The sequence below is a fragment of the Salmo salar genome, chromosome ssa12 (assembly GCF_905237065.1).
Source record: "Salmo salar chromosome ssa12, Ssal_v3.1, whole genome shotgun sequence".
NCBI classification, from domain to species: Eukaryota; Metazoa; Chordata; class Actinopteri; order Salmoniformes; family Salmonidae; genus Salmo; species Salmo salar.
Genome location: NC_059453.1, coordinates 71952708 through 71973273, shown reverse-complemented (window position 1 = coordinate 71973273; position 20566 = coordinate 71952708). Strand labels below are relative to the sequence as shown.

The 20566-nt window shown below is 44.0% G+C and overlaps 1 protein-coding gene across 5 annotated transcripts in view; it reads left to right on the top strand.

The window, feature by feature from the left end:
* The window catches only part of LOC106565894 (ephrin type-B receptor 2), a 172385-nt gene extending 152573 nt beyond the window's left edge, over nucleotides 1-19812 (top strand). The window contains exons 6-16 of one of the 5 annotated variants that reach the window (XM_045691728.1): nucleotides 2739-2863; nucleotides 3908-4070; nucleotides 5048-5156; nucleotides 5442-5506; nucleotides 7247-7360; nucleotides 7512-7759; nucleotides 10187-10402; nucleotides 10808-10957; nucleotides 12211-12404; nucleotides 13238-13393; nucleotides 14168-19812. In XM_045691728.1, the coding sequence (XP_045547684.1) occupies nucleotides 2739-2863; nucleotides 3908-4070; nucleotides 5048-5156; nucleotides 5442-5506; nucleotides 7247-7360; nucleotides 7512-7759; nucleotides 10187-10402; nucleotides 10808-10957; nucleotides 12211-12404; nucleotides 13238-13393; nucleotides 14168-14276 (1649 nt within the window). In that variant the 3' untranslated portion in view covers nucleotides 14277-19812. Of the gene's footprint in view, nucleotides 1-2738; nucleotides 2864-3907; nucleotides 4071-5047; nucleotides 5157-5438; nucleotides 5507-7237; nucleotides 7361-7511; nucleotides 7760-10186; nucleotides 10403-10807; nucleotides 10958-12210; nucleotides 12405-13237; nucleotides 13398-14167 lie in introns of those variants that run through there. The other 4 variants (XM_014133558.2, XM_045691727.1, XM_045691726.1 and 1 more) reach the window with 4 other exon arrangements.
* Nucleotides 19813-20566: the final 754 nt, after the last annotated feature.

The following is a 20566-nucleotide window of genomic DNA, read 5'->3' as shown; positions in this document are numbered from 1 at the left end:
AGGTTTCCTCCAGACCTGAAGCTTGGCATTTAGGCCAAAGAGTTCAATCTTGGTTTCATCAGACCAGAGAATATTATTTCTCATGGTCTGAGAGTCCTTTACGTTTCTTTTGGCAAACTCCAAGTGGGCTTTCATGTGCCTTTTACTGAGGAGTGGCTTCCGTCTGGCCACTCTACCATAAAGGCCTATTGGTAGCGTGCTGCAAAGATGGATCTCCTTCTGGAAAGTTCTCCCATCTCCACAGAGGAACTCTGTTGAGCTGTCAGAGTGACCACCAGGTTTTTGGTCACCTCCCTGACCAAGGCCCTTCTCCCCGCGATTGCTCAGTTTGGCTGGGCAGACAGCTCTAGGAAGAGTCTTGGTGGTTCCAAACTTCTTCCATTTAAGAATGATGAAGGGCACTGTGTTCTTGGGGACCTTCAAGACTGCAGAAATGTTTTGGTACCCTTCTCCAGATCTGTACCTTGACACAATCCTGGTTCGGAGCACTATGGACAATTCCTTCGACCTCATGGTTTGGTTTTTGTTCTGACATGCACTGTCAACTGTGGGACCTTACATAGACAGGTGTGTGCCTTTCCAAATCATGTCCAATCAATTTAATTAACCACAGGTGGACTCCAATTAAGTTGTAGAAACATCTCAAGTATGATCAATGGAAACAGGTTGCACCTGAGCTCAATTTCGAGTCTCATAGCAAAGGGTCTGAATACTTATGTAAATGTGATATTTTTGTTCTTTATTTGTAATAAATGTGCAAACATTTCTAAAAACCTGTTTTTGTTTTGTCATTATGGGGTATTTTGTGTAGATTGATGTGGAAAAACATTTAATTTAATCAATTTTAGAATAAGGCTGTAACGTAGCAAAATGTGGAATACTTTCCAAATGCACTTTATGTTCATGGCAGAATCACAGGCCATTTTAGTGCAACTGCTGCAGGAGATGAAACTACAGGCTGCCTATTCATTATCTGTAGACACATTTATTTTAAGGCCGACGGCATATGGGGACATAGGCTCCGGGACCTCCCTGTTTAGACAGTATCTCATGATTAGTGTCCTCGGATGGAAGCTTCTGTTGGGATCAGAGGGCATGTGAGGCAAGGCTGACTCACTGGTGAGAATGAATACGCCATAAAACAGCCTCTCCGTCATCATGTCTTAGAGCACACTGGTCTCTGGGAGCTGCTTCGGGCTTTACTCTACAGTACTGAACATGTGTATTTTAATCCAAACCCCATCTGAAAGGCTCCTTTGTGGTGTGGGGGATAGCATCAGATATTACCAGAATTTTGTTACATGAACTACGAAAAATTAACACTTAGATTTATATATGAGATATTAACCACACACACACTCCCCCAGATTCCTTGATAATGGTGGGAGGGGCTGAGGGAGGGAGGGTGGGTGGGAGGGGTTTCCAGTCAGTGGATTTTCCAAGGAGAGCGCGTGCCGGTGGAGCGCTTTATGGCTGGATCTCTGGGGAGCCACTGTGCTGCTGGCTGGGGGCTGTGTGTATGCAGCGTGGGACCATGGGCCGAGGCTGGGGCCCGGGGGCCCATAAATCCTGCCCTCCAAGCCCCAGACAGTGCTTTTATCTCCTGCATTAGCTTCGCTGTGACCCACGGCACCATGCACTAATGTTAATGGATGTATGAGGGCGCGTGGATAGCATGCCCCTCCCTGACCCTTTAGCCTTACTAAAAAGAAAGTTGCAAGTTTGGGCCTTTGGTTTTGTTAGACTAAAGGCAGCTTAAAACCCTACCCACTCATCACTCATTTCTGGCTCAACTACTTCTGAAAGGATCTGGCTTATTGCTACACAGTGATTACCACATGTAAATGCTATAATTCTCTATATCTGTCCACCATGACCATGACTCTTGTCCTTGCACTTTCAAACCGTTTACTAATGTGTATGAAGTTGTCATTCACCAAAACATATCCGTAAACATAGACCGCAATTACAAAAATAAAAGGCTGGAAAAAACTAAATGGCGATTGTGTATGGCATACTTGCGGTTCTGATGATTTTCTCTGGTTTTATGTGCCATACAAAATGGGCTTGCTCCACAATTTGTCCGGAGGAGGAGGATGCGGCCAGGGGAATGATTGCTAGTCAGACACAGACAGATAGTGTCCTCACACCCCGACAGTGTGGGAAGCTCAGATGAATCATGGAAATAATACAAAGTCAGTGCTGGAAAGTCCCTTCAAACTATGTATGTGGTTTAGTCAGAGGTGTGCCTTTTCTACATGCAGCCCAGGATGATAGCAACTAATATATCACTATCACTGTTACATTGCTCAGTGAAGTAGGCATCTGTTTGATATCTGTTTGATGAGATTTTATGATTCGGATGTATGATTGGGAACTAATCACAGTGACTGAATGTTGTGATTCTGAATTTGTATGTGTTATGTGTAACCGATGTGAAATGGCTAGTTAGTTAGCGGTGGTGCTCGCTAATAGCGTTTCAATCGGGTGACGTCACTCGCTCTGAGATCTTGAAGTAGTTGTTCCCCTTGCTCTGCAAGTGCCGCGGCTTTTGTGGCGCAATGGGTAACGATGCTTCGTGGGTGTCAGTTGTTAATGTGTGCAGAGGGTCCCTGATTCAAGCCCAGGTTGGGGCGAGGAGAGGGACGGAAGCTATACTGTTACATATGCACTTTCCTTCTTTCTCTCTGTGTCTGTATATCTCGCTATCTATCTATCATCTATCTATCTCTCTGCAGCTCCGTCGACAGTGTCCATCATGCACCAGGTCAGTCGTACCGTGGACAGCATCACTCTGTCCTGGTCTCAACCAGACCAGCCCAATGGAGTCATTCTGGACTATGAACTGCAGTACTACGAGAAGGTAGGTACCCACTGCACACTACCCATTAACAAACAGTCTGCTCTTTCTCACCTCCATGTAAACAGACACACGTAAAGACACCATTCAGTGTGTCAGGCTTTCTTCCATCTCAGCGGGGCTAAATAAGGTAGCGGGGCTAAATAAGGTATATTTTGCATTGACTGCAAAATATATCTCAAATTTTCTATCACATTGAAATGAAGAATGTCTTCCCCTGTCGGTGTCCAGAACAGCATGTTCACGGTGGGAGTCAGGCATACTGTAGCTTCTGAATCAAGCATACAACTTCTGCTCGATCCCTTTCAATTATAATCACGGTCTGTCACTGGGAAAGGAAACTGCTCTCAGCCCTCCAGTCAGGCCACTAGGGATTGATGGAGAGATATTTGCGGTTGAAACAATGCTGTGTTGACTGCCATAAAAACAGTATTCAACAGAGAGACTCCTCAGAATCAGCATACTTTCTCACAAGAAACACTCCCACACACAGATACGGGCAGAGAACAGCACACACACACACAAGCTCACACAAAGTTCATTTAGCAGTTCTCTGTGACTGCGCGCCACTCTGCTCCGCTTTTTAGTTTAATTCTATTCTCAGATGCTGCTGAGGAGAGCTGTCAAAACAATTGTCTCGGCCCCTGCCGCGGCTCAGATCTCACAACTGTGCTCATGCTGCTGACTGATTGGTTGAAGGCTGCAGCCGGCACAGTTTTAGTCTCCTCTTCCAGACAGACCTGTCAGCTTTGTGGAGAGAGAGAAGCGGTGTGGCAATGAAAAGTTGCACTAATCGTCCGAACTCACAACCCAAACAAACTAGCAGACCTGAAACTGCCATCCCTTCTGCCTATGGCTGTTGCTTTTCATTCTCTCTTCATTCTGCTTGGTTAAATAGATACACCAGTGTTAGAAACATTTGAGTCTGTATCCTACTTTGCACATCAGCCTATTTTTACAAGGCACTAAGTTAATGCATGTGTATGGTAATTGTTCTGTGGATGGCACTGATTTGTATTTCTCCCTCTTTCCTTAATACTCTCTCAGGACCAGACCGAGTACAACTCAACCATCATAAAGAGCCAGACCAACACAGTGGTCATCCGCGGTCTCAAATCAGGGGCAATCTATGTGTTCCTGGTTCGCGCCCGAACCGTGGCTGGATTTGGGCGCTACAGTGGCAAGCTCTACTTCCAAACCATGACAGAAGGTGTGGGTACAGACAACATTTCCTCAGCTTAGATAGAGCATAGAGAGATGCAGAGTTATCACATCCCATGCATGGCCTGTCAACCCAACATGGACCATTACAACATGGACACAATGACCCAACAGACACAAGGATGGGGAAATGGTCTGAGATGCGGTCTACAAGACAACTCTGTCTTGTGTACACCCATTGTTCTATTTATGTGGATTTCATTCATTATCTTCTCAGGAGAGCTCATGAGTCATGTGAAACTTATTTTTTACCAATGAATAAGATAGGTTATGTATGAATGCAGATATTTTCTGTAGTTATTAGCGGTAGACTAACGTCAGTCACAGATCAGGTTAAAGTGGATTAATCTGTATAGAAGGACACTGCTGGGCAGACTAACTTGTCCCCTGGCTTCGCTAATGCTGGCCCCTGGCATGGATAATGTTAGCGACCTGAGTGTTCTCTAAACATCTTATTACCTGCAGTGCCGATGGCCATCATTAGCCTGATCTCTGCTCTCCTCCACTGCAAGCAGCCAGCACACTGCCAGACAAAGGAGAACCCAGTATTGCAGTAGGCTACATACAGTACAGTACCACCACCATGGGACACAACCCATGGCACAACCCTCCCTATCCTCAGACCTCGGACAGAGCAGTCAGGACCTGAGGTGGGGTTGTGAGATTGTGTGCCTACTGCCATGCTGGATTCCCTGTGTTTGGCAGCACTCTTAAGGGAAGGACGCTGGGTCTCTCCCAAACCTGCTCTCTCAGTTCCAGATGAGCGGGCGACCATATTGCTGGTATCTGAATGTGCTCAGTGGGCTTTGGAGAGAGGTCTTGTGCTGCCAGCCAAGATGCCCATTGGTCTCCCCAACCGTCTGTCTGTCTGTCACCCACTGCTCTCTCCATATGCATTAGCTCAGATGCCTGGCCCATATGTTTCAGTGTGTGATGGTGTGTTTGTGTGTGTTTGTCTAATCACAGAGGAGTACAACACCAGCATTCAGGAGAAGCTGCCTCTCATCATCGGCTCTGCAGCTGCAGGCCTGGTCTTCCTCATCGCAGTGGTTGTCATCGTCATCGTCTGCAACCGGTGAGTTATTCCTGCTCCAGTCCAGCCAACCAATGCTGCCTGCGACCCACCACAAAAACAGTCAAACAAGCCAGCCAGATTAGACACATTCGGTTTAGTGGTTGTTTTCCACCCTACTTCGTTACTGTACTTTAATGGTCCTGTGGCTTGTTAAGGTGGGGTTTATAGTTTATAGGCTGGTTGTGTTTAGTGGTCATTAGCTAGCTGTGGAGTGGGTAGGCCTGGTACATAGACCACACCCCCTCTCTGGGCCAGTGCTATAGCTCTTTGTCTTTCTCCCAGGAGGCGTGGCTTTGAGAGGGCAGACTCAGAGTACACAGACAAGCTGCAGCACTACACCAGCGGCCACAGTGAGTAACCCAGCCCTCACTCAAGAGTGTCTGTTTGCACCTCCCCCACCATACACACACTCTCGCTCATGCTCACACACCCACACACACACACACACACACCTGTCTCCATGGCTACCAGCTCACACAGCAGCCTCCATGCCTAACGTTCAACCCTCTGCTGCCTCACACACCTGTCTCCATGGCTACTGGCTCATGCAGCAGCCTCCATGCCTAACGTTCAACCCTCTGCTGCCTCACACACCTGTCTCCGTGGCTACCACCTGACACGCTAGTGTCCTTGGCTACCTCCCAACCTTGTGCTTCTTCTCACCTCTCCATTGGTAATCTTCTCTCTTGTTTTCCTCAACCGTCTTAATGCTAGGATTTACTCACAACATAACCTGTTGTTTGTTTTCTGTAGGTGTGTAAGTGTGTGTTCGCTGTAGGGTCTCATTTCATAGTCAACTGATTCCATTGTTGTGGAAATAGCATTTAGCCTTCTTTTAGCTTGTTAAGTCCATTAACACGCTAATACCACACACACCATTTGCCATTGTTGAAAAATTCAAAGGAGATTGTGAAGGAATGGCATTTCTTAATTATTTTGTTTTCCATGTAAAGCACGTTGGCCCAGAGTTCCATGATATCGAAATAAATGTTCAAGATGTAGCTCAGGCGCGGTGATTTAAACTAGTTTTGCTCTCCCTGGGAGCTTATGGCTTATCGTTTTCCCCTCCTTCACTCAGCTAAACAGAAATGCTCTGATATATTTCCTCTCTGAGCTTATTTCAGTTGTATTTATTTATATATTTTTCTATTTAGCTCTTCCGCTAGTCGGGCTTATCAATGGAGACAGCTTTCCCATGTGTAATCAATAGTATCAGGTTGCAGTAAATGCTGTATTTACAGAACTCATTTTTGCCAGGGTGTAATTCAGTGAGGAGTATTGCCAAAGAGGCTGAGGGCATTTCACAGCTATTAATATCGTTCCACTCCCCTGTGTGTGTTTTCATCCCCACACTGATGGTCACAGTTATACTGGCTGTCCTCCCCTATATCAGGTGGTCTCTGCCATGTTCTGGTGGGTGGTCTTTGGATTGCTCCATAGTTTGGGAAGAGATAGGAGGTTCTGACTGGGGATTATTTTTTTCCCTTAAAGGAGAATCTCCATCTGTTCCTAAACACTTCTTCAGTTCAGTCTGCTATGCAGGTTTCATGACTCTTCTATAAGCAGGTATCTCAGCTATGCTGACTGCCTGTACATGAACACAATAACCATTAAAAAAGCCTCAGGCCAGATGTGGAAGTGAGAGTCAGAATAATCCGATTTAAAACCTGGGACACTTAAGTCCCTGAACACTTAAAGGCCACCTTAAGCCAATTTACCTGGCATCAGAGCTTAAGAGAGCCAATTTATTTCCTGGAGCAGAGAGTGATACTGATATAGTGTCTGGCTGTCTCTTCTGGGTGTTAATGGTCTGCTATGACTCTGGAGCTGATACATACATTAACCTGCCTTATCACTGCTAAAGACTACCTGGAAATACCATGTCATTGCCCATTGATTATTACAGTCCTGAGGCCCCAAGCCAAACCTACCATTCCTCTACCTTGTACTAACACTAACCTTTCTGACTCATAGTAATACACTGCATTGGCTACTCAAACTCTGAATGTTAAAGGCAGACAGCGTTTGTTTGTGTGTGTGTGTCAGAATAAAAAATTACATCGGCCTCTTCTTTTTCCAAGTGACTCCAGGAATGAAGATATATATTGATCCGTTTACATATGAGGACCCCAACGAGGCGGTGAGGGAGTTTGCTAAGGAGATTGACACTTCCTGTGTGAAGATTGAGCAAGTCATTGGCGCAGGTAAAGAGAAAGGCCAGTCATTTTTTTACAAAATAATGATTTTGAATGCTGTCTGTATTCCAATTAATAATATTTTGCCTTAATGTTTGTAAGCTCTGTCAGACATCTCCTCTCATTAACTGTCTCTCTGCCTCTATGTTGTGTCTTGTAGGAGAGTTCGGGGAGGTGTGCAGTGGGAACCTGAGGCTCCCAGGCAAGAGGGAGATGTTTGTGGCCATCAAGACGCTGAAGTCGGGCTACACAGAGAAACAGAGGCGGGACTTCCTGTCTGAGGCGTCCATCATGGGTCAGTTTGACCACCCCAACGTGATCCACCTGGAGGGTGTGGTCACCAAGAGCGCCCCTGTCATGATCATCACTGAGTTCATGGAGAACGGATCACTGGACTCCTTCCTCAGAGTGAGTTACGCTGTGTTTGTATCTGAGTCAAATATTAACACTAATGGCTGTGCAGATAAACAGGTAGACACACAGGCACGCAGGCACATACGCACACACACTCTGGGAAAGGACTGCTAAATACACACACTAATGCTAACACATCCAAGTTAAAGTGAATAACATGCAGAACATTAATCATATGAGTCTCCTCTTTACTTAGCATAGTGTCCACCACAAGTCCTTCGAGAGATCCTTCTCAACCAATCAGGCTGCGGTCTTAATGCTCCCTGAGGGTCTGTCTAGTCCAATTATTGATTTATACTCTGCTGCAACTTGCGCTGGCTGTTATTCAGCATTTCCCCTTGATCTCCATGTTTGACTACAGTAAAAAGTACAGTACTGTAGCTCACTATAGGCACTAGTGAGGAAGAGTCCAGCAGTTCAGTTCAGTTAGTTATGCTCTCATTTTGTATTTATCATACTAACCCACATTCACTCCTTCTGTTTGAGTCACAGAAAAGGACAAGGACCTATGAATTTATAGTACCTTCTACATACATTCCAGATATCTAACCTCACCTCATCTTTTGGGAGGGTTTCAAATGATTAGCGCTGTAAGAACAAAACATGCCAGCTTTCAGAGAATGAAGTTGGCTTGTAGGTGAAAGGCTGCTGTCTGTTGTCAGCCAGTCCTGTGCCGTCTGTCTGTAGCATTTCAGCTGAACGGGAGCATGTGACTGTGTGTCCACAAGCTTTCATATCCTCTAATTGGACTCATTGTGAGTTTGAAGTGAGTGAGAAAAAACTGAGTAGGAAGGAGCTAGGAATTAATGGAAATTGGACATATCTGATCTTCACAAAAATAAAGGATTACATTTTTTCTTATTAGAGTTACTTCACTTTAAATCTATTGTACGTGAATGATTAAATATGGAAAACAAATCAATTCAATAAGGGCCAAGGGTTTCATGTTTGATATGAATCACTATGTTTATGTTTGTAAATGTCTGATGTTTCTACTGTGTCTATATGGATAACACCTCCCTCCACCACCTCTGTCATAGCCCTAGTTGTCACTCCTCATCACATTGTGATTGTCTACCTCTACATAGATCATACTGAGTAAGGCTTTCACGACTCAGGGCAGAAAGCACACTGACAAGTGTCTGCTCTGAGCTATGGGAGGATATTATAAACCTGAGACGTAAACTCTTCCTCTATGGATCAAAATATACATCAAAATCCTCCCTTTAAAAAAGTATCCAGCCAGCCGCCTGTCAGCAGACTGCTGCTCTGTCTACTGCTAGAGAAGCAAAACATGAACTTTATTAGCATTCTGCTTCAAACCTCTGAGACACTGTATGCCAACTCACTCTTGAATTTGATGGGTTGTGTGTATGTGTCTGTGGGTTTCTGTGTGTTAAGCATATTTGACAGCACATTGTATTCCAAGCAACACAGTGTCACTGTGGCACCTCACTGTGACAGCTTTTGACAACATTTTCTGAACACGTCAGCGCTTTAGAACATGGCGCTCTGTGAACGAGGATGGAGCAGCAGAGGAGACCACCTTAGATGGGAGCTGCCAGCTGAAGGATCACCTGGTGCACAGCTAATAGATGGATGGAGACAACAACAGGCAGAGGAAGTAGCAAAAGTTGGGGGGCCATATAACGATCAGAAAGAAAGCTTTCTTCAGAAACATTATCTCCGCCATTATGGCTAGAATTGGGATTGAATCATAAATTGCACAGAGCATGTATTAGCCATAGATCTATATGATAGAAATGATGCCTCTCTCTGTCTGCTAACCCGATCCAAATTACTTTGGTGGAAGAATCTTCCCAATTAAAGTATATGCAAACACAGTGCAGGGATGCAGGGATTACGAGGAGCTGTGTATTTATGAGGGAATTCAGCCTCATGAATAATGCATAAGACTTAATTGCTGTGGTGCATGAGGTGCATGAGGAGCTGGTGGACGTGAGGAGAACTCCTTGCTCTGCTAATGAGCAGCGAAGAGTTTGGAGGAGACTCAGAGACACAGGCTAGAGGATCTGGCTAACCATAAACTGGGAAGATGCCTAGAGGAATACACAGCTGGGCCTAGTCCGTCTGTGGTCCATCTGTGTCCCCACCCCATCCCTGTCAGTCCACGCTCATGCTCTCTCATCTCTCGTCATGATCCTCTCGGATATTCCCTAGTTGATCTCTGGTCCTCGTGGTGGGTGGTGAGGGTGCAGGTGGAGGCACAGCTGCAGCCCAGATCCAGACACTCCACATGTATGGGGTAAAGCCTTGGCCAATCCAGGGAGGAGAACAGCTGCAGCCTGCCAGACCGAGCCCAGCCCAGCCCAGCCTATAGCCATATCTATTCAATCATAGCCCACAGAGGGAAGTCTCAGACCTGGGGATGTATCATATTGTGATCCTTTTGTTTTGCAGCAAAACGACGGTCAGTTCACAGTGATCCAGTTGGTAGGCATGCTGCGTGGCATCGCCTCTGGCATGAAGTACCTGGCCGACATGAACTACGTCCACCGCGACCTGGCCGCACGCAACATCCTGGTCAACAGCAACCTGGTCTGCAAGGTGTCCGACTTCGGCCTGTCCCGATTCCTGGAGGACGACACGTCAGATCCCACCTACACCAGCGCCCTGGTGAGTACCATGACGTCACCGCAAACACATATACATACATACACACACACACACACACACACACACACACACACACACACACACACACACACACACACACACACACACACACACACACACACACACACACACACACACACACACCTCACACACCTCACACACCTCACACACCACATTACCCATCATAACAAAGGCTCCTCACCTGTCCCTCTCCTCCCTTTTTACGGTATTCCATGTCACACACATCCACTCCCAGGAGTTTAGTTATATCCATCTCCCAGTTTGGATTACAGAGTATTGTTTCTGTGAATAATATCTCTCTGCAGAGCCAGGACACTGTGACGATCAGGTTTCCGTCTCACTTCCCTCTATAAGGTTGTTCCCTCATTGTGTTGTGTTTCTCAGGGAGGGAAGATCCCTATCCGATGGACAGCCCCTGAAGCCATCCAGTACAGGAAGTTCACGTCCGCCAGTGATGTCTGGAGCTACGGCATCGTCATGTGGGAAGTCATGTCCTATGGAGAGAGACCTTACTGGGACATGACCAATCAAGACGTATGTATTTATAGACCTTTATATATCTGTATATCATTTGTCAAACAGAACCACTCTAAGCATGGCATCAAATGCTTAAAAATAATTTCGAACAACGTCTGATTATTTCTGAATGTTATTACCTCTCTGTGAACCCCCATAGAGATCCATTTTGTCATGGTGGTTCTCTTCCCCTGGCTAAACAGCAGCTTTCGAACCCGGGTTTAATATGAAAGCCCCCCAGTTACCACAGAGAGATAATAAGATGATTTGGAATGCAAGGCAACGCTCCGCAGACTATTCCTGCTCTTGACTGGAGCCTCTGTTTCCAGGCTCCCTCTGGGTGGTGGAGAAGAGAGCAAATTATGGGGAGAGAGATAATGAAAATAGTTTCAAATTGAAAGTGTGAACGCTAATGCGCTAAGAGGGACTGAGGAGCTCGACGGTTATCTTATTAGGGGCTCTAGATAGTGTTTCTACTCCATCTGGGTCTTGGTTGGGAGGGAGGCCTCTGAATGAGATTAATCTGGGCCTGAATGGAGCTCCATAATGGTGGTGATAATGAGCAGGGGATCGTGGGTCCTTGTCAGAACCCTCCTCTGGGCCGGTCGTTCCCCACTCCTCCCTGATCCCTCCCCCATTTTTTCACATTTACATTTGAGTCATTTAGCAGACATTCTTATCCAGAGCTACTTACAGTCCCCCCACACCCTCTCCCACCACCAACAACACCACTGGCCACTCTGTCAGACTAGACCTTTTTGGTATAACAATGACTATAGAGTTGGCAAAACTTAGATATTTGTTTAGCAGGGACATTACTGTACACATTTTCTAAAGGCCAGACTGACTAAGATTACATCACTGCTGGCACAGTCTGCATGGATGTGGAGAGCCATTACTATTAGCCTGATACTTTACTGTGATGCTTAACTGGTACAGTAAGTATGCAGCCAAGCCAAAACCTTTTCAAAATTATCATTATTGTTAATGCAATAATGCTTGCAGTATTATGTTTGTGTGTGGGCATGTGTTTTTACTTGTGTAACACTGCTATGGTTTTATCTTTCAGTGCAAGAACATAGTTCTCATTTGAAATCACTGAAATATTAATCAACATGTTAGCCAAATAGCACTCTGATCATAGAAGAAGTAGCTTGTGAGAATTGTGAGAGGATGCTCTCCAATAGGATTTCCGTCTCTCTCTCTCCTCTCCCTTCTCCTCCTTTTAGAGCCTCATAGCAACCCTTAGAGATCTGTGTCTCCCCCTGCAGGTGATCAATGCCATAGAGCAGGACTACCGGCTGCCCCCTCCCATGGACTGCCCCTCGGCCCTGCACCAGCTTATGCTTGACTGCTGGCAGAAGGACCGTAACAACCGGCCCAAGTTCAGCCAAATCGTCAACAACCTGGACAAGATGATCCGCAACCCCAACAGTCTGAAGGCCATGACCCCGCTGTCTTCAGGGTGAGTGGAACACTGAGCATGCTCTCCTTAGATCTCCGTCAGTTTATCTGTGGGTTCATCTTTCTGTTAGTCTGTCACTACATGTCTGTATGTCTGTGTATTAGTGTGTTTGAGACGAGTGTCCCTCTGTCTCTCCTTGCCAGTCATCACAATATTCAGGACTGTGTTCCAGTATTACTTTCCTATTTCCATACATACTATATAATCCAAAATAATTTAATGTATCTGACCTCAAAGATGGGAAAACACTTTGACATTTCAAAGGACATGATTCCTTCAATGTTTTCAATTTTGGGTTACACTTTTGATATTCATGGAACAATTTATTTCTACCGAACATTGTGTCTCCTGTTTCTTTTGGCGCCAAGTGGATATGTAAATAAATCCCTTTGGTTTGATAGATCAAGTCATTTCCATGAATGCTTTAGACAAATCATGATTTGAAACAGTTACACAATTTCAAAACAAAACCTTTCCAATCACATTTTCTCTGGGTGTCAGTTTCCTATGAATGTTAAAATGTACTGAATTCCATATATCCTACTCTATATTTACATTGTTGATGGTGTGTGGAATAGAAACACTGTGTGGATACTGGCACTAAGCCTGCCAGTATCCATCCATTGTCCTCATTTGGAAATAGAATTTTCTTCAAAATCGATTAGGAAAATGGCCACTGTTACTTTATTTTTTCCTGAAGGCTAGCTTATTGACTAGTCGATTGTAGGCCCTCCACTATTGTGTACTGTACTGATTGCCATCATAGAGGTGAGAGAGTAATGACACTGTCTCTAAAGCTGTGTTTGACTCTTTGTGTCTGTGTCCCCCTCCAGTGTCCATCTTCCTCTCCTGGACCGCAGTGTTCCAGACTTCTCCAGCTTCAGTACTGTGGACGAGTGGCTGGATGCCATCAAGATGGGCCAGTACAAAGACAACTTTGCCAATGCTGACTTCGCCAGCTTTGATGTGGTTTCCCAGATGACCATGGAGTAAGTGCTGATCCCAGACCTGTGTTTCTGATAAGGATGATAAGGATGAGGAGGAGGTCGGCTATTCCTTGACAGTATCAAACCTTAAAGCCTGGATGACTGCCAGGATCAGCCCTGGCTCATCATAAATATGCCTCTCACTGTATGTCATTAGGAGATAATAACTGTGCAGCACAACTGCTCTGAGCTAGAACAGAGCATAGAGACTCTGGCCATGTGGCTGCCAGGTTTCTTGTACAACAGTTTAAAGAAAGAAAAGATATAAGAGAATGAACAGACATTGTGATGTTTAGGAATACATTCCTGCCTCAGTAGACTTAATAAAGACATCTATTAGCAGATAGACTCATTCAGTTGTCTGTTTAGTAAGACACACATTACTCTGCTCATTGTCTCTTGTCTCTACATCTCTTAATATCCTCCTAAGGTCACGTCGGATATCAGCACAATTCTGTTTTCAAATTCTTTTCCAGCCACAACACTGGTTACAATACTTAAAAAATAAGGCTCATCAGTCCATGGGGTTAGGGTTAGGAAACAAAAACATTCCATTGTCTCCTGAATGGAAGAAGTTGTTCAACAAACAGAGTAATTACTGTAAGCAGTCATGCCTTGGACTGAATTAGGAATTTGGCAGACTGGGGCCCAGAATTTAGCCTTGATCTAACTTGTTGATTTTACCTTGGCTTATGCCATGTGACTTGTGCAATAAAACCTGTTGTGTTGTCTGTGATGGCGTCCTCCTGACTCCTGTGGTTGTGTCTCCTGCCACAGTGACATCCTGAGCGTGGGCGTGACGTTAGCAGGCCACCAGAAGAAGATCCTGAACAGTGTGCAGATGATGCGTGCCTCCATTAACCAGATCCAGTCTGTGGAAGTTTGACCATCCAGAATGGAGCAGAGGAGAGCAGATGAGAGGAGAGCAGAAGAGAGGAGAGCAGAAGAGAGGACAGCAGAAGAGAGGAGAGCAGAGGAGAGGAGCAGAGAAGAGGGGATTGGGATGCAGGGCTCTGGGTTCACGGATGGAGTGGAGGTGTTTTTGCTTGACTGTGAACCTTGTCTTCCTACCAAACTACCGTCCATCCACGGTCCCCTTTTTCAATCCCTCTCCTGTCCTCCTCTATCCCCTCATCCAAAGTCCCCATAACCTTTCAGGATCAGCTCTGGAGGTTTGTGGCCAGAGGTCTACATGACCAGACATCAATCAATGTGGCCAACAAGGTTCCTTCTTGGAACCAGGATCATGAGAGGTTACTGACCAGCGACACATTTCTACTTCCATCTTCCACCTCGTTTTTTTTTACGGTGAACTTTTTTCTTACATTTTTTGGTTTGTTTGATTTAAGAATTTTGTAAAGAACTTTGTAAAGAAAAAAAAGTTGAGAAAACTCAAGGAGTCTATAAGTATAGATGTAAACTAGGTGAACTGACTAGAAAGACTACCCTTTAAAAGGGCAACAGACAAGAAGACAATGAAAAATGGGAGATTTCAAGACCATCACTTTCAAAAAGAAACTGAAATATTATATGTTGTTTTTTTTACTTCAGAAACAGGAAAGAAACATAAATCTTTGCTGCCTCCCCAAAAGCAAACAGCAGAATAGACTGAGGAACTTGATCTACACTCCTATGGTTGACTTGGGAGACAAAATAGTGTGAGCACCATGGAATGGACATCTTTTGGCAGAAACTACTACCATGAACAAATTCAACAAATTCAGTTATCTACCAATTTAAAGCAACACTTAAAAATAAAAACAAAATACCTTTTCTCATAACAAGTAATTTCATTTTTCTGTGTGAAAATGTTGAAGATTTTCTCTCACCATGCTTCCTCTCACCGTGGGAAAGTTGATATTTTTTCAATGAAAACATCACAACCTGCCAAATGGAACATCCTCCCTGTGTACCTCAGATGATGTCATGATCCTGTACATATCAGATGCACTTGACAATGGGACTGTGATGTCATCACTATGTGCCGGACATAGTTACTAAGACCTGGAAGTGATGGATTTAAATTGTTTCTTTGGGTGACTAGAGGGAGGTTTTTCTTTGTTGTTATTATTCATTTCATTTTCCTTTTTGCAAAATGTTAGTTGTGGATTTTGAAGAATCAGTGTAATAAACAGCAAACATACAGTACTTCCTCCATGGATGTATGGAAAAAAAGAACATATTATGGGTGTTTTCCCTACAATGTTTACATAGGAGGGCACATATGTTTTGGTCGTCAAATTATCTGCACTCTTAGAAAAACAGGTACTATCTAGAACCTAAAATGGTTCTTCAGTTGTCCCCATAGGAGAACCCTTTGAAGAACCCTTTTTGGTTCCATGTAAAACCCTTTCCACAGAGGTTTCTACATGGAACCAAAAGAGTTCCACCTGGAACCAAAAAGGCTTCTCCTATGGGGACAGGCGAAGGACCATTTTGGAACCGTTTTTTGTAAGAGTGTAGAGTTTCCCCCTGTGTTTTAAACTTCACTGTGTGTGTGTGTGCGTGCGTGCGTGCGTGTGTGGCTAAATGTGCTCTGTGTTACAAAGCAGCAGCTCCCAAAGCTGAAGGGCTAGTGTTTGATAGCATGCTGAGTTAATGATTGATTTCACAGAGCTTTGATATGTTACACTTTACAGAACACTGTTCCGTAAGCGCTTGGATTTGATACACTTTACAAAATATAATGTGCTTACATTATATTTAGCTTTTTTTTCCAGATTCTTTTTTAATTTAAAGTAACTTTATATTGAAGTGTCAGGGTTTTAACACCACATATGGTTATCTCACATTGGTCTGGTCACGGACAAATCTTTTCACAACTGGGCAGTAAGTAACATTAGCATGGGATAGTGTATTATTTTACGCATATTATTATATTATTGTACATCATGGATGATGGGGAGCACTTGTGACAGCTTTTCCAAGTAGTCTATTGGCAGGGTGTGTGAACACAGATCATACGATACGATGGGCCTCCATGCCCTTATGGAATTTTAGGAAATCATTGTTGGTGCACAAACATTTCTGATAAGTGGAGTCCTTGAGACTTCTATTTTCATTTTATAGATACATATTGCATTTACTGTATGGCTTCTGTGAATAGCTGTCTGATGAACGGAGAGCTATCTATCATTGTCAATGTCGTTGTGGCCGATGTGTTGTTTGAGGGGTTAGGGAGCCTGGGGGGGTCCTGTGTTAGTCAAAACCAATGGAATCCCTAGAGATGGTAAATCACACACTTTACAAACTCAGGCAAATGAGATCTGCACTGCAGAGCTGCTAATGGATAGATCCACTGAGACAGGCCTAGTACTCGATATAGACTGAGGAGCCAGACATGGATCTCTATCTGGGGCCCATTGCTCAGACATGTTCATTCCTAGTGGGGGTCCACAGCCTGATCACAGCCCCACTGACCAGACAGTGATTCCGTCTATTTCTCCTCAGAGCTAAACACACGCCTCAGATCCCCTACTCTTCTCCTCCCACTGTCCTCTGTGCTCTGCTTTCTCTGATCCATGACTTTGTGACTCTGCATGTTGTCATGTTGACAGACCAGGTCTGTTTAAAAATAGACAGAATTTATGTAGGCAACACACAATCTGAGGGCACCGTGTTGGTCTCACAGTAGGTGGCTATGTAAGCGGAGGTTCTTCCACAAAACGTCCTTCCTTAAGCATCATCAGGTGTCCGCTGTCTGTTTTGAGGCACTTTGCTGTCTGAACAGAACAGGAGAGGTGTCCTATATAGGCCTTAGCATTTGACCCCTCAGCACAAAAGCAGTGAAATCCCACCTTAGCTCTCATCTGTCACTTAGTCCCCATCTTATTCCACCCACTAACCCATATGGCCATCCAGAGTCTTTACAAACCTTGGGCAGGAGCACTGGGGTTTTCATCCAGCTTCTGTAACATCATCCTCCCTTTAGTTTTCTGTCAACAGTACTGTGTCACCCTGCATATTCCAGTGCAGACTCCATGACAGATGAAACAGCAGGAAGTACATCACTCTCACTGTTAGTCATTGCCCAGAGTGAAAGGGTAAATGATTCTGTGACCCAACTGTCACTGATGCCACCGTGCTGTTTCCTTTAAAAAAGAAATTGCTAAAAAATCTTCCTTTCCATCTCAAAACACTTTAATATTTGAGGGCACCTCAGTGATATTCAGTAAAGAGCCAGCAGCCTGAGTCAGTCTTCCCAAGATATAGACAGATATCCCACTGTCAGGGCAATTTCTGTTCAGGAAATCAGGCTCAGCAGTACAGCACTAATATTTGTGCTGAAGACAGACAGATGGAGTCTTGTGTCACTTGCAAATGTCTCCATTCATGCTCTCTGAGCTGTTTGGTGATAGTGTCATATTAAGGTGATTAAGCGGGGGGTGTTTAAACAAAGTATGTATCCCCATGTGACGTTCAATCAAAATACAGTATGAAGAAATGTTATAATGATGAACTAAAACACACAGTAGTGGTGGACTCGTATTTAGAGTTATAGGAACGTAAATATAGGTATTAAGAAAGTGTTTTTATTTTCTTGAATTATTCTTGGAGGAGTAGGTTTGGTATGTTACTTTGTTGAGAGAATCTGGATTCATAAGGAGTTGAGTCAAGACTTTTATTGGTTGCTCAGTGTGGAGCTATGGAGACTGCTGAAAGCACTGTGTGAAGTATTTATTTCTTCTGTATCTGAACCTAATGGCAAAAAGAAACCTTGTTTATTCACCCATAGTTCATCCAGAGCTATCATTTGCTATTCGCCGGAGAAAAAGCTGTCGTCCCGCTTTCTTTTATTTAAAAAAACATTGATAGCCCCCAGTAGAGCTCTGTGGTACTGTTTCAAAGCCCATGCCTTCTGATAAAACTCCTTGGCACAGTGGTCCTTTCTGGGCCCATTGTAATGGACCTGTAGTATGTGATTAATCGATCTGATGGGATTATGATGGGGGTTTTACAGAATAGATTCTGCTCACACTGTGAGGATTAGACTTCCCTGTGTGAATCCATGATGGTCATTATGCCACAATATCTCATGTGATGTCTCACTCAATAGTTCTCTCTGGTGTGAAATGAAAGGTTTTAAAACCCCACCATAAGTACTGCATATGGGTTACTTTATACATAGATGGAATCAAGGATATTTTTACATTGTTGAGATTTTGCAGCTAGTTGAAGACGAGGAGAAGCTAAAAAGGTATAAACACACACATAGCTTTTTGTTGAATGATTGTGTGTTTTCTTCCCAAGGCCACTGAAATAACAGGCATTTTCAAGACAGCAACTTTACACTTATTCAAAGCGCAAAGCGCATACTATGTTTCCATTTTTCATGAGTAAGAGCATGTCTCAAATGTCTGCTCCATTTCTGAAGAAAAAAAACCCCGAAATATATACTGTAGTTATTTTTTATTTTTTATGTACTATGTGCTTCACAAACATAAAATCTTGGGCTACCATCGCTACAATTATTTAACAGTGCGGGGCAATCTCCTTCATACTCTCCGTTTTCAATGTCCAGGCTCATGCGACAGATCAGACATAAAGGAGCATAGAAGCATTATGATTAAACATTGAGAGCAGAATATAACTGGGTTTTTTTGCAGTAGGGTTCTTTGTTTGGAATAAACAAGGTAACTTGCTCCAGTATCAGAACTCTGTCCTCTAAAACGCTTGTCTTTGTTTCAATGGCTTGTATCTGCAGATACTGTTGATGTTTCACTATCAATGTGCATGTTAACTAATGCATAACAATCTTTTATTTATAAATCAAAACCAATGTATCTGAGATGTTGATTCAATGCACTGCGGACGCAAAGAACATTTCCCCTACTGTGTTCCGATTTTTGAAGGACGGACGAAAACCATTATGTCTCAATGTTACAATTACACGACAGTGTGCATAAACACAAGCTGTGCCGGCTCGTACTCATTGGTCTGTGTTTGTGGACCATCCAAATATGCCCCGAGCAGCAGTCTGCCTGCCTGCCTTTGTGGCAGTCAGTTCTGTGTGTATAGAAAATGGCTCCTGTGGATAACTCTCTAACGTAAAGCGTCAGAGCCCCCTCTGCTGACATGGTGGCTAATAGCAGTCTAGTTGTGACAAATTTCCTTGTGTTCCTTACGTTGTCTTATTCCCCCACATCCCCCTTCCTCCCCTATGTTCTCACCTCTCTGGCTGTTGGTGAAGACAGACTGAAGATGGCCCTGTCTCCCCTGGCCTGTTGTAGCCCTCGTAGAACAGTGCCGGCCCTGACCACTGTGACTGATGTGGGAGGTCCTGTATTTCTGTATAAATGTACATTGACTGTAACCCTGTGAATGATGTAACAATTTCATTATTTGTAATATTGTAATTGGTTTATTTTCTAAAAATGGAAAGCCCAACTTGACTCTCCTCAATAAAAAAATGAGATCTGTTATACCACTGTATTATGGAAATGATTATATTTTCACTGTCGTCCTCTGTATGACCATGTGAAATAATTTCAGCTACAGTGGGCATCTCTTCATAGTACTTATGTAATTGTTACGCTGTATGACGAGGGGCTATTTTGAACCACATTGACCTTACAGTTTATAAGCATTACACCAGCCCAAACTGGGCTCAAACCCGCAAAAAATATGTGCATATAAATAAAAAATATTGTGGTGTTTTTGGTACAATTATGGGAAATGCAGTTGTGAAAGGATTCTATTTTAAGTTTCAGTTAGAGGGAAGGGCATCTGTGAAGTAAAATACAGCATATTTTATGTAACTATGTCTTTTCCATATGAAAATATGAACATGTAAGTGTCTTTTTTAATTTTATTTTTTTGTCCCACAGTTTTTGGGCCACCTCACAAATCACATCTCTCGCTCACTCGCAGGGCAACATGTTTTTTCTGGTTCCATGTCTATATTCATTAGAACAAAGTTCTGTACAGTTCCCCCCCAAGCTGATGTTCCTGAATGGAGGTCAGAATCTCTTCACCTTTCTCTCAGTTTTTGAGGCCTCATTAGCAGTTGATGTGTGAAAGGCTAGAGACCTCGGTGTGAACTCACTGAGACTGGGGTGTGTGCTAAAAGGTTTACCCCGTGAGCAGGAGAGGGGGTTCAGGAGTTCAGTGGCGAGACCCTGCTGGCAGACCAAACCCGTTCTCCTTCTAATCTCGACCACCCGCGAGTCTATCTTT